Source organism: Ursus maritimus, unplaced genomic scaffold, assembly GCF_017311325.1.
Source record: "Ursus maritimus isolate PB19 unplaced genomic scaffold, ASM1731132v1 scaffold_20, whole genome shotgun sequence".
NCBI lineage: Eukaryota > Metazoa > Chordata > Mammalia > Carnivora > Ursidae > Ursus > Ursus maritimus.
This window is the reverse complement of record NW_024424453.1, coordinates 51,790,731-51,802,505: the sequence shown is the minus strand read 5'-3', so window position 1 is coordinate 51,802,505 and position 11,775 is coordinate 51,790,731. Positions and strand designations below refer to the sequence as shown.

Sequence of the window (11,775 nt, the reverse complement as noted above, 5' to 3'; positions counted from 1 at the left end):
AGAGTCTTTGGTACGAACGTCTTCCAGAGAGTCCCTGAATCGATTTGACCTGGACTCTTCTGTGGCCACCTTTGATCCATCCTCTGATATGGAGAGTGAGCCCGAAGACTCAGTCCCTAATTTAGACAGTCTCAGCAAAGAACAGTTGATTCAGTGGTTGCGAAGAATGGAACGAAGGTTGAATACCTACAAAGGAAAATGTTCTGAGGTAGGAGCATGACCTTTTTGCCTATATGAAAAGTTTTCCCATTGTGTTCTGATTCATGTTACTGTATGGCTTTTATTCTTGCGGTTGCCTAAACTCTTAATTCCCTAGATATATTGATTTGAAAGGTGGGTAGTCTGGGGCATTATCTAGTTAAAGATTCTCAGGTGAACGGAAGCCCTTTGGCAAGACATTTAGTAAAATTTTGGAGAAGATCATTGTGTGTAGCTTTCTGGTTTGCACATTCTGTGCCCCTTTTTTACCCCAGTCCCTCTCTCCAATGTTGCTTGGACAGTCAGTGCAAAACGTATCGTCTTTCCTCCTCACATCCCCTCCCTTGTTCATCCTCTAAGTGCTCTGGTTCCAAAATGACCTCTTCTGCCAACCAGATTTCCATTACTACTGATCCCAGTTATGTTCTAGGTAGTCTGATTTTCTTTCTTTCTTTCTTTTTTTTTTTAAAGATTTTATTTATTTATTTGACAGAGAGAGACAGCCAGCGAGAGAGCAAACACAAGCAGGGGGAGTGGGAGAGGAAGAAGCAGGCTCCCAGCGGAGGAGTCTGATGCGGGGCTCGATCCCAGAATGCTGGGATCACGCCCTGAGCCAAAGGCAGACGCTTAACGACTGCACCACTCAGGCACCCCAAGTAGTCTGATTTTCTGACACATTTGAAAGTTCACTCTCATTATACCTACATTTAAACTTTGCGTCAAATGAATCTTTAACTGCTAAACCCCTTAAGGATGACTCTGTCTGTGTGGTCTAAGAGAGGAAGTAGCCCTGCCTCATCTCTCTTTTCAATTCTTCCCTTCAGGATGAATTGTGTTAGTTGCCCTGTGTAGTTAAAACAAATCATCTTCAGGAAAGCCTTTCTGGAGCGAGTTGCCCATGGATTTTTTTTAAGACAACGCATAATGTTTTATGGTCTTAAAAATTTGTAACTCAGCATTGTAGTTAACTTTAATTAATGAATAATAAAGTTCAAGGTCCGTATATGAAGTTAGCCATAACTTCTATTTCCAATTATGGCTACAGTATGGGTAGTTTTACCCTGCAGCCAAAAATAACAACAGAAACCCCTAGATGAAACAAAATATCTTTTTAAAACTATGAAGTACTGAAAAAATAGAAGGGAGATATTAGGCTAAAATCTATCAGCTGGCTGGAATCTAGAGATGTAAACAGGGCATTAAAGCCATCTATTTCATGAGGTATTTGTGGAATCAGGCAACTTTTTCCTTTAAATTATTTATTTATTTATTTATTTATTTATTTATTTATTTATTTATTTATTTATAAAAGATTTTATTTATTTATTTAACAGAAAGAGACAGCCAGGGAGAGAGGGAACACAAGCAGGGGGAGTGGGAGAGGAAGAAGCAGACTCCCAGCGGTGGAGCCTGATGTGGGGCTCGATCTCAGAATCCCGGGATCACGCCCTGGGCCGAAGGCAGACACTTAACGACTGAGCCACCCAGGCGCCCCTCCTTTAAATTTATTTTTTAAAAAAGATTTATTTATTTGAGAGCGAGAGAGCGGTGGGGGAGGGCAGAGGGAGAGGGGGAGGATCTCAAGCAGACTCCCTACTGAGCACAGAGCCTGAAGCGGGGCTAGATCTCATGACCTTGAGATCATGACCTGAGCCAAAATCGGGAGTTAGGCCCTTAACCAACTGAGGCATCCAGGTACCCCATTTATTTTTTATTTCTGTCCAAGTTAATAATGGTCCTGAATTTGTTGTTGTTGTTGACTTACCCATGGCTTCTAAGTTTGAAGCTGGGGCAGTAGTATAATTAGTATTTAAGTATGCAAGACACTGCATTTTATGTTTATAGTGCCCTTGAATTTTACACTGTCTCTGTGATGTAGATATTAATTACCTCTGTTTTGTAGAATAGGGATTAGAAACTCCTGGAGACTTAATCACAGAGATTAAGTAATGTGCTTAAAGTCACACAGGTAGCAGTCGACAGACCGTGGATTTGATTTTAGGTCTTTCTGGTGGTTTTCACTCTTCTGTGCCACCCCAAGTCAAGTCATGCAGCTTATTAGGGATGAAAAGAGCGCGTGGTCTTTGTCTCTGTCTTTCCCTGCCACTATAGGGAACCAGGATAAAATAGTGCTGTAAGTGACACCTAATTGTTGGGTTACTCTTCCACCTGTCCTGCTTCCTGCTTTTTGAATACCATTTTCCTATCCGATAATAAGAATACCTATCTTAAGGTGATAAGAGGAGAATGAACGTGGTCTTTGGCAGAATTTTTTTTTTTTCTTCTTAATTGCTGGACTCACCTTCCCTTGCTGCCTGCCTCTCAACTCAAGACATCAGCAGATATGTTTGGGGGCACATAGCAACCTTCCAAGGGAAATGGCAAGGCTCGGAATAGCAGAGTACTTCCTCCTAAAGCTGTAGCCTGTGTCTTCAGAGTCCTCTTTGTATTTCTGAAGTAGGGTCCAAATAATTCAGTGGAGCCATGTGCTTATTTTTCAGATGAATAATGCTAATTAATAGGTTTAAAAGATTTGTTAATCCATACTTTATCAGGTTGTGCTAGAATGTTCTAATATCCTATTTAATTAGGTTAAATGTTTAATCATCTTTTTAGGACCAAAATTACCAGTTTTCATTTTTTGGTTATAAGTTCCTTTGTTTCAGATTTTTACTCAGCCATAGTCACAGTTCCTATAATCAGAGACTTTTAGAGATGAATTACATGGTCTATAATAGCCCAAAGTAAGAATCACCTGATGAGCTTGCTAAATAAACACATATCCCGTCCCTGCTCCCCCAGTCTCATTCACTTACTTTGGGGTGGGACCCCAAAATTTCTCTTCCTAACAAGCTCCCAGGGGATGCTGTTGGTGGTGGTACTGGTCTGTGATTACAGTTTACCTTTAGGCAAGTTGGCTTTAATCCCTCCCCATTCATGATTAAGTACTGAAATTTAAAGATTAATTTATTTATTTGAGAGAGAGAGAAAGGGGGGGAGAGAGAGCACGCGCGCCTGAGAGGGGGAGGGGCAAAAGGAGAGGGGGGAGAGAGAGACTTTCAAGCAGACTCCCTGCTGAGTGTGGAGCCTAATGTGGGGTTCAGTTCCATGACCCTGAGATTGTGACCTGAGCTGAAACCAAGAGTCGGACGCTCAACTGACTGAGCCACCCCGCGCCCCCTAAGTAGTGAAATTTAAAGGTGTATATGTCTGAGATGAAATCAAGTATAGATTTAATTTCTTTATTTATAGTTAAGTTACATTTTACTTTTTAGAAACATATTTCTTATGTTTGTTTTGGCTGTATATGTATCTAACTAGGTTGAATTATCTGTAAAAGGATTCTTCTGATTTGTGTATTTTTTGACTTTTGTAAAGATATTTTAGCAGCGTTTAGAATATTTAGGAATGACTGATGTTATTGGTGACCTTGTCTTTATTTTAGTTTGTTATAGCTTATCAGACTCTTCAGAGAGAGAAGAAAAAGTTACAAGTAAGTGATATCTGGGCTGTAATATTGATTCATACATAATTTAAAAATTAGAGTCTTATAGTAAGATAGTTCTGACCCTCACTTTTAATAATTCTCCATGTGATCCACGTATTTAACCTATTTTACTACTGGGGGTTTTAATAAAGAGAGCGAGTGAAAAATTCCACAGATTTTACCTCTGGTAGGGATGGGCTTTTTTGAGTTTTGGATCCCTGCAGTGTTTAAGATGTTTGGATTTAAGGCATGATGGCCTCTTTCAAACATGCTTTCTAGTGTCTCTGTCTGCAGGTTGCATCTTTGTTTTAGTGGTAGAGATACACAACCTTCTAAGCTTTCCCTTCTGTTTTTGAAATACCTGCAGACATCTCTGTTCCTTATCATTCTACCAGGGTTTGAACACAAGCATCCTCTCTCTTTTTTCCTGAGGCTGCTGCTTGTAAAGCTCTTGGTGAAGTATGTAGAGAGAGGGGAAGCCATTAAGCTCTTCTGGGTGACCCACCTCGGCCCCACTGTGTCACCTTGTTCTGTGGCTAAACATTTCCCACCAGGTATCCCAGGTGATAATTCACAGGTCAGAGCTTACGGAAGTATCACTCCACTTCAAACAGTGCCATCAGTGTTTTTTTTTTTTTTTTTTGTGCTGTGCTAAGATATATAAATATTTATCATTTAGAGTCATACTTTAGATACTTAGAATCACTTAGAATCATGTCTTGAGAAGGATGGAGAATTATGTTCTTTTTTTTGTTAGGGGATAGCATTCTGTATCTCTGTTGAATCACTTATCATAAACATTTTTAAATCTTTTAATGGTAAAATATATAGAAAATCATGCACAAAAAATATAGTCTGATTTTTTACATTAAAAGTTATTTAAAACAGTTTAGCATTTTGTTCCATCTGAAGACACTAATTACATAGCCAAAGTCATTTGTAAAGTGAGTTTTGGTAAAATTAATTTCCCCATATACATTTTCTTAAAATATTTAATCTACCATAAATAATCTCCATTAAGTACAACATTAAATTTCCTGGCTTTGGTCTGGAGTATAATCAGTTCAGAATGGTAACATCTGTTATTTATTGCTGATTCAGTGTTCTCATTGTCCATAACAAGTGTGAAAATTAGGTTATTACAAATAGAGTTTTTAGTTTGTTTGACAATGTTTTCTTAAACATAAGGTCTTTTGAAATAGAGGGTAGCTCTGATTTAATCCATTGTATTATTAATACTCCATAAATTCATACTCAAAAGTTCATCTAATTCTTACTGTCTGGGGGTACCTTGCTTGTGTCTCTGAATTGTCTCTGGATTTTTATTTCTAGATGTATGTGATTCTACCACTAAGTGGCAGTAGAGAACTGTGGTTGCATAGTCCTAGTGTAAAGGACGTTGAAGATGAAGTTCAATGACTTGTGCTCTTTTTTACTTGCTTTTCATTACTATGTTATGCAGTTGTTTGAACCAGCTTTTTTTTTTCTTTTTAAAATTAAAGGGTATATTAAGTCAGAGTCAGGATAAAGCACTTCGGAGAATTGGAGAGTTGAGAGAGGTAAGTTGTAAGTGATTAATGCTTTGAGAATTAAATCTCTCATATTTATCAGAACTCTTGTACTTGTTGGGATAGTTTCATATACACTTCGTTAGCTATAGTAAAAACCAACCAGCCCAACCCCTAACACCAGAGATCGATTCTTACGGTTTTTATTTGTGTGGTTTCCTAAGATATATGCTGGTGGAATTTATGACATAAGAATGCCTTATTTAGCAACAGAATATCATTTGCCAGCTGGACAGTCAGTGGCAACTTCCAAGGCTAACCTGTCTCTTCTATTAGGTACTTGAGGCCCCTTTCATTTTTCCTAACCAATAATCTTGATAAAATTAAATAAAAGTTATGTTCATTGTAATTTTGGGGGGTAATTTTTACAGTGAAATATTAGAGTCCAGGCAAATATTTATCATTTGGAATCATACTTGACTCATTTTTGCTCCTTTCCTGTCTTAAGAAGGATGGAGATTATTGGCTTATATTGGCTAGAGGGTAGGATTCTGTGTCACTGCTATATCACTTAAACATTTTGAAATCTTTTAATTGTAAAAATATTTTAATCGTCAAGTACAACAAATATAGAAAATCATGCATAAAAATATACAGCTTATATGTTTATGGTGAACACTATTGTAACCACCACCAAGGTCAAGAAATAGAATGTTGCCAGTTACCCTGAGAGCCCTTCTGTGTTTCCCAAACCAGTCATAGCCCTTCCCTTTCTTCAAAAATAACTACTGACTTTTGTTGTACTTCCTTGTGTCTCTTTAAGGTTTTATTACCGAAATGTGCACCTCTAGGTACTATAATCTTGCCCGTGTAAAAATTGTTTTGATACATCTTTGAAGTCTCCTGAAATCTATACATCCTCCCTGCATGCCTTTTCCTTACAGTTCATCTGTTGAAGAACCTGATGATAAATTAGAAGACCCATTTGCCTTATTCCAGCATTATAAACACAACACTCTTAGAATAACAATACTATCACCATTAGTTATGGTTACTGAGATTAGTTAAATAAAGTTTTATATACTATTTCCGTTCTTCTACCATTTAGAAATCTTTTTCCATATCTATACTATTAGACCTTAAGCCATTACATAAGTATTCTTTCATTTTTAACCCTTGTGAAAACCCTCTTAGGAAATACTTGTCAGAGCCACAGATTGACAAGTTTTAGTTCTTTTTTATCATCTGCCTACTTGTATTAGTTTTCTATTGCTGCTACTGCAAATCACTGCAAACTTAATGGCTTAAAACAGCACAAATGTCAGAAATTTGACACAAGTCTTACCAGGCTAAAATTAAGGTGTCAGTTGGGCTGTTCTTTATTGGAGGTTCAAGGGAACAATCTATCTTTGCCATTTCTGGCTTCCAGAGGCTGTCACGTCCTCTGATGCATAGCCTCTTTCCTCCATCTTCAGAGCTATCAGTGTTGCATCTCTGCCCATTCTACCGTAATCACTCCTCCCCTTCTCTTTGAACTCAGTTGGGAAAGGTTCTGATTTTAAGGACCCATGTGATTAGATTGGGCCCACCCAGATAATCCAGGATAATCTCCTTATTTCAAGGCTCTTAATTTGATCACATCTGCAAATTCTCCTAATATGTTCCAGTTTTGGGGATCAGGACTTGGAATCTTTGGGGCCATATTCTGCCTACCACACTGCCTTTAGTCAAGACTATAGTCAACAAAATGTCCAGGAGACAGCTAATAAGGGAAAGGAGGAGAAATAAGGGGCCTAGAGCTCATATAGTAAATTGCTGTTTGATGTATCTATCCTGTTTTTGTAGTAGCTAAGATATATTTCTGAATCATAATCCTGGTTGCAGTTACATGAAGAGAGATTTATTTAGTAACTTATATGTAAATACTAGGTAGATAAGTGAGAGTCTGGATATTTTAAATTTTGTTCACAAAGAGAAAAATTTCCTTCAACTAAATAGTATAACCCATAAAATTATGATTAGTATTTAGTTAAACATTCAGAGTGCTGTAAGTCATAAAATGTTTTTATTTATTTGGAATTAAAGTCTGAATAGAAGTTACATACCGTTTCATTAGTACTTCATTGACTTAGACTGGGCAAAACAGTATAATGTGCCTTATTTTGTTACATCAAGATATTCAAGGTATCAGGAAAGATGTCAGGTTTGAGGTTGGTGTTGAGAAGAGTAACTACCATGAATTCCAGTCCTTTGGTGAAACCTCAGATGCAAGGCCTTCTGGTCAAATGTCTGTGATTTCATATTGTTGGAGCATTCACTGTATCCCCAGGAGTTACAGCTTTCTATAAGTTTGCTGTGGCCAAACCAAGAAAGAAGGCATATGGAGATTTCTGCAGAAATTATGATTCTGTGAAAGAGTTTGAGGAGATGAAGAAGGCTGGTATCTCTCAGGGTATAGAATAATTTTGGAATGTAAAGAATTTCTTTGGGTTGAGTTCCATGGAAGTTTGTCACTCTCTTGTGTTTCTGAACTATAAAACAAGAATATTGGGTTATGGAATAGTTTCCCTTTATAAGTAAACGACTAACAAATACTGTGGGCAGTAAAAAAAAAAAATTTTTCCCCCCAGAAAATAGTCCTTAGTATATTTTATATCTTCCTCATGTTGTGATGAGTATATGCATGAGTAGAATCCATGAACATCTCTCCTAATATTTTTTGGAGAAGAAAACAGAACAGCTGTTCTATATAAGCAAATATTTTGTCTTATGTCAATTTCTAGCATATTAGATATCTGTTGATGAATCACATAAAGAAGTAAAAACATATCCAACAGATACCCTGTAATTTTCTTTGCCTGATTTTGAATCTTATAACATCAACAGATATTAAATAGGAATATCATACTGTGAGAAGCTATGAAAATTATGAGTTCATCTAAGTGGATAGGGTTCTCTGATTTCGTTTTAAGGCCAGTTAAATGAGGAATAAATGTAGACATTGTCTTAGATATTTCTTCCTTTCTCTGTCCTTCTGTCTGTGCATGGTATGTTCTTTTTCTAGGCTCACCCAGATGCAGCTCGTTATAAGCAACTGCTGTTCTCAAAGCTAACTTCAGGGTGGGAGCGTTCATTTTTTGCAGCTTGAAACACATCCGAACATAATGGGTAGCATAGGGCTGAGATAAAATATAGTTAAACAGTTAATGTATTTGATACATTCAACATATCAGGATTTTTCTTTAAGGATATAATCAGAAAGACCTTGCAAATCATATGCATAAAAATGTTAATTCCAAGGTTTCCAAAATTTGGAAACAGTGAATGGCCAAGAAAAGGAACATTATTGAATTTGTTGTTATATTTAGTAATATTACGTAGCCATTTATTATTATTGTGCTAAAAAGTTCAAATAGGATAGATATACACTTAAGATCTAATCAGAAGAAATTGTTGGAGTAGGAAATGACTCTAGATAGTAGGGTCCTGTTCTAGAGCTAGTGACATCCCTATCATGGAGTGTTGGACAGTTGGCTAGCCAGTGTGTGGACTGTAGTTGGGACATAAGTAGACAGTCTTAAGTTCCTATGTAATAGTAGTCTTTACTGTTTATGGAGTGCTTATTGGTAGAATAGGGTAAGGTAGCAGGGGAAGGGAGAAGAAGTTATGATTAAAAGATGTTGCCATGTATCCAAGGACTTCTTATCTACATGGGGAAGTAAAAACATTTAAAACCTGAAAACTATCATATAAATTGAGGAATTTTTGTTGGCTGTTAGGGATAGCATGTAACAGAGTCTTATATGGTAGGATGTAGAAAATTATTTGGAAGAAATGAATTTTAGGAGATGTGCAGCTGTTTCATATTAAAGAATTGGCTTTTGAAAAGTCATGGAGGACAGTGCTTTCCACACTTTTGGATTTCATGGACTGAAAAACTACCTTCCAGTTCCTTCCAGATATGGGGGAAAGGAGAATTGCCATAGACCTGCAAACTTTCTTTTAAAGATTTATTTATTTATTTGAGAGAGAGCCCGAGAGAGCGAGAGAGCGCATGCACACATTGGGGAGGGGCAGAGGCAGAAGGGGAGAGAGAGAGAATCTCAAGCGGACTCCCCACTGAACTGAACTGAAACCAAGAGTCTGATGCTCAACCAGCTGAGCCACAATAGATGCCCCATAACTTGCAAACTTTTATTTTTTCAAGTAAGGACATTGAGAAGAAGAAACCGAATTCTTTTATTGTCATTATTTCATGAAAGAAAGTTTTTTGTTTTTTGGATTTTTTAAAAATTTTTAAGTAATTTCTACACCCATCTCAGGACCCTGGGATCAAGAGTCACATGCTTTTCTGAGTCAGGTAGGCGCTCTGAAAGATTTTTTTTAATAACAAAAAAGATTAGAAGGACATATTCTCAGAGTAGAGGACAGGACAGTTGTTTAAATGAAAGAAAAACTCTCTCTGTTGGCTTTCTGTTTGTTATTTCACCATGGATCAGTGAAAACTTCATTCTGGACCTGTCCTGATTCAAAGACTGGCATTTGGAGATACTGCTGTGGGAGGAGTCAAGCCAGGAGTCTTTAGTGAGAGGAACAGGGCAGATGGGATCTTGGGGCAGTGTAGGTGTGGCGGAGAATAGAGGACAGTTAGTGCTTCAGTGTTTTGAGAGTTAGTAAATTTGAAGCAATGCAAAAGGAGGGCGTTGCTTGTAAGTCCTTGAAAGTATTGTTTGAGGGGCGCCTGGGTGGCACAGTCGTTAAGCATCTGCCTTCGGCTCAGGGCGTGATCCCAGCGTTCTGGGATCGAGCCCCACATCAGGCTTCTCTGCTAGGAGCCTGCTTCTTCCTCTCCCACTCCCCCTGCTTGTGTTCCCTCTCTCGCTGGCTGTCTCTCTCTGTCAAATAAATAAATAAAATCTTAAAAAAAAAAAAAAGAAAATATTGTTTGAGGAAAAATTTCTAGCAAATGTGTAAGGGATAGATTAAATCAGAGGAAGACTTGAGGTAAGAATTCTCTCTAGAAGGCTACCAAAGGAAATTAGTCATTGAAATTATAAAAGATCTGGACCATGGTTATGGATGTGGAAAAGATAGGACTTAAACATTGTAGAGAAAGCAATAAAAGAATTTGTTTATATGCAGGGATCAACAAAGTTAGGAAGAATGTGACTTTGAGTATTTTGAGCTCAGGGAATTAGAAAAGTAGGAATCCTAGAAAAATAAAGCGGTTTTGATGGGATATTTCATATGTTCCAGGTGTTATTCTCTAGGATTCTAATGGAGTAAGTGTAAGGAAGAAGCACCGAGGACACAGAACTGAGTCCAGGAGGATAGATGCCCATAGGGTCCATGAGGCAGGTAGAGGAAATTAAGAGATAGGGGTATAAGCAGGAGCCTGAAGCCACAGAGAGCCGTACCTCAACTGAGGAGGAAATTATTGGTGACTAGTGTAATAGAAAGTTAAAGATTATTGGATTTAGTGAGGAAGGCTCATTAATGACCTAAAGAAAGTAGCATTCTAAATAATTTCAGGAACTTCAAATTTTTCTGTTTGGTGATCAACTAGTTCAGCGTTTTTATTTTACAGATGAGCAATCTTCTAACTTTGACTATTGACTGCTTTTGTGTATTGGGAGGAGGAGGGTTCTATTGGCTATGGCTATCTGATAGAAAACAATGTAGTTTTAGATCAAGTGCATATAAGGTAGCACAAGTAGTAAGATGTCTTAAAAGTAGGATAAAGTTTTTTTAAATCTTAATTAATTGTTTTATCCTCTCCACATTATCATTAGAGAGCAGTCATTACAGCTCTAAAAATAGCACTTTCTTTTCTTGGATCTCATATTTTTTAAGGAACTAAATTATCCGCTGGGATAAATACTAATGTTTTACTTGCTGATTCTTCTCTAATTATGGTGCTGATACCTCATCTTAAGAAAAATGCAAATCTGAATTGACCATGTTTTTTAAACTTTGAAAACTTCAAATTTGTATTTTTTTATTTTTTACTGAAAACTACTTATAAAACCTTTTATGTTTTAGGAGCTCCAGATGGATCAGCAAGCAAAAAAACATCTCCAGGAGGAGTTTGATGCATCTTTAGAGGAAAAAGATCAGCATATCAGTGTTCTCCAGACTCAGGTAAAAGATTAAAAGAAAAGAGTGGAATTTTTAGATAAAGAATAATTAAAGGGGTTTTGATGGGATATCTCACAGGTTCCAGATGTTACAAAATGGCCTATTTTTGAAACTCTTGCTTTTCCTTAGTTATTTTTCAGTATAATTTTTTTTTTTAAAGATTTTATTTATTTATTTGACAGAGCTAGAGACAGCCAGCGAGAGAGGGAACACAAGCAAGGGGAGTGGGAGAGGAAGAAGCAGGCTCCCAGCAGAGGAGCCTGATGTGGGGCTCGATCCCATAACGCCGGGATCACGCCCTGAGCCGAAGGCAGACACTTAACCGCTGTGCCACCCAGGCGCCCCTCAGTATAATTTTTTAATGTGTCTTTTGGCTAACTATGATATCATTGAAAATAGCAAATATAAAAATCAACTGCATTGGGAGTAAACATTTTATTTTGA

General features: G+C 37.4%; 1 protein-coding gene across 1 annotated transcript in view; it reads left to right on the top strand.

Moving 5' to 3' along the window:
* Positions 1 to 11,775, top strand: part of GOLGA4 (golgin A4) — a 114,382-nt gene that overhangs the window by 35,308 nt on the left and 67,299 nt on the right. The window contains 4 exon segments of the mRNA XM_040636973.1: positions 1 to 208; positions 3,644 to 3,691; positions 5,188 to 5,244; positions 11,236 to 11,334. The exon segment at positions 1 to 208 is cut by the window's left edge and continues 13 nt beyond it. Coding sequence (XP_040492907.1) covers positions 1 to 208; positions 3,644 to 3,691; positions 5,188 to 5,244; positions 11,236 to 11,334 — 412 coding nt within the window.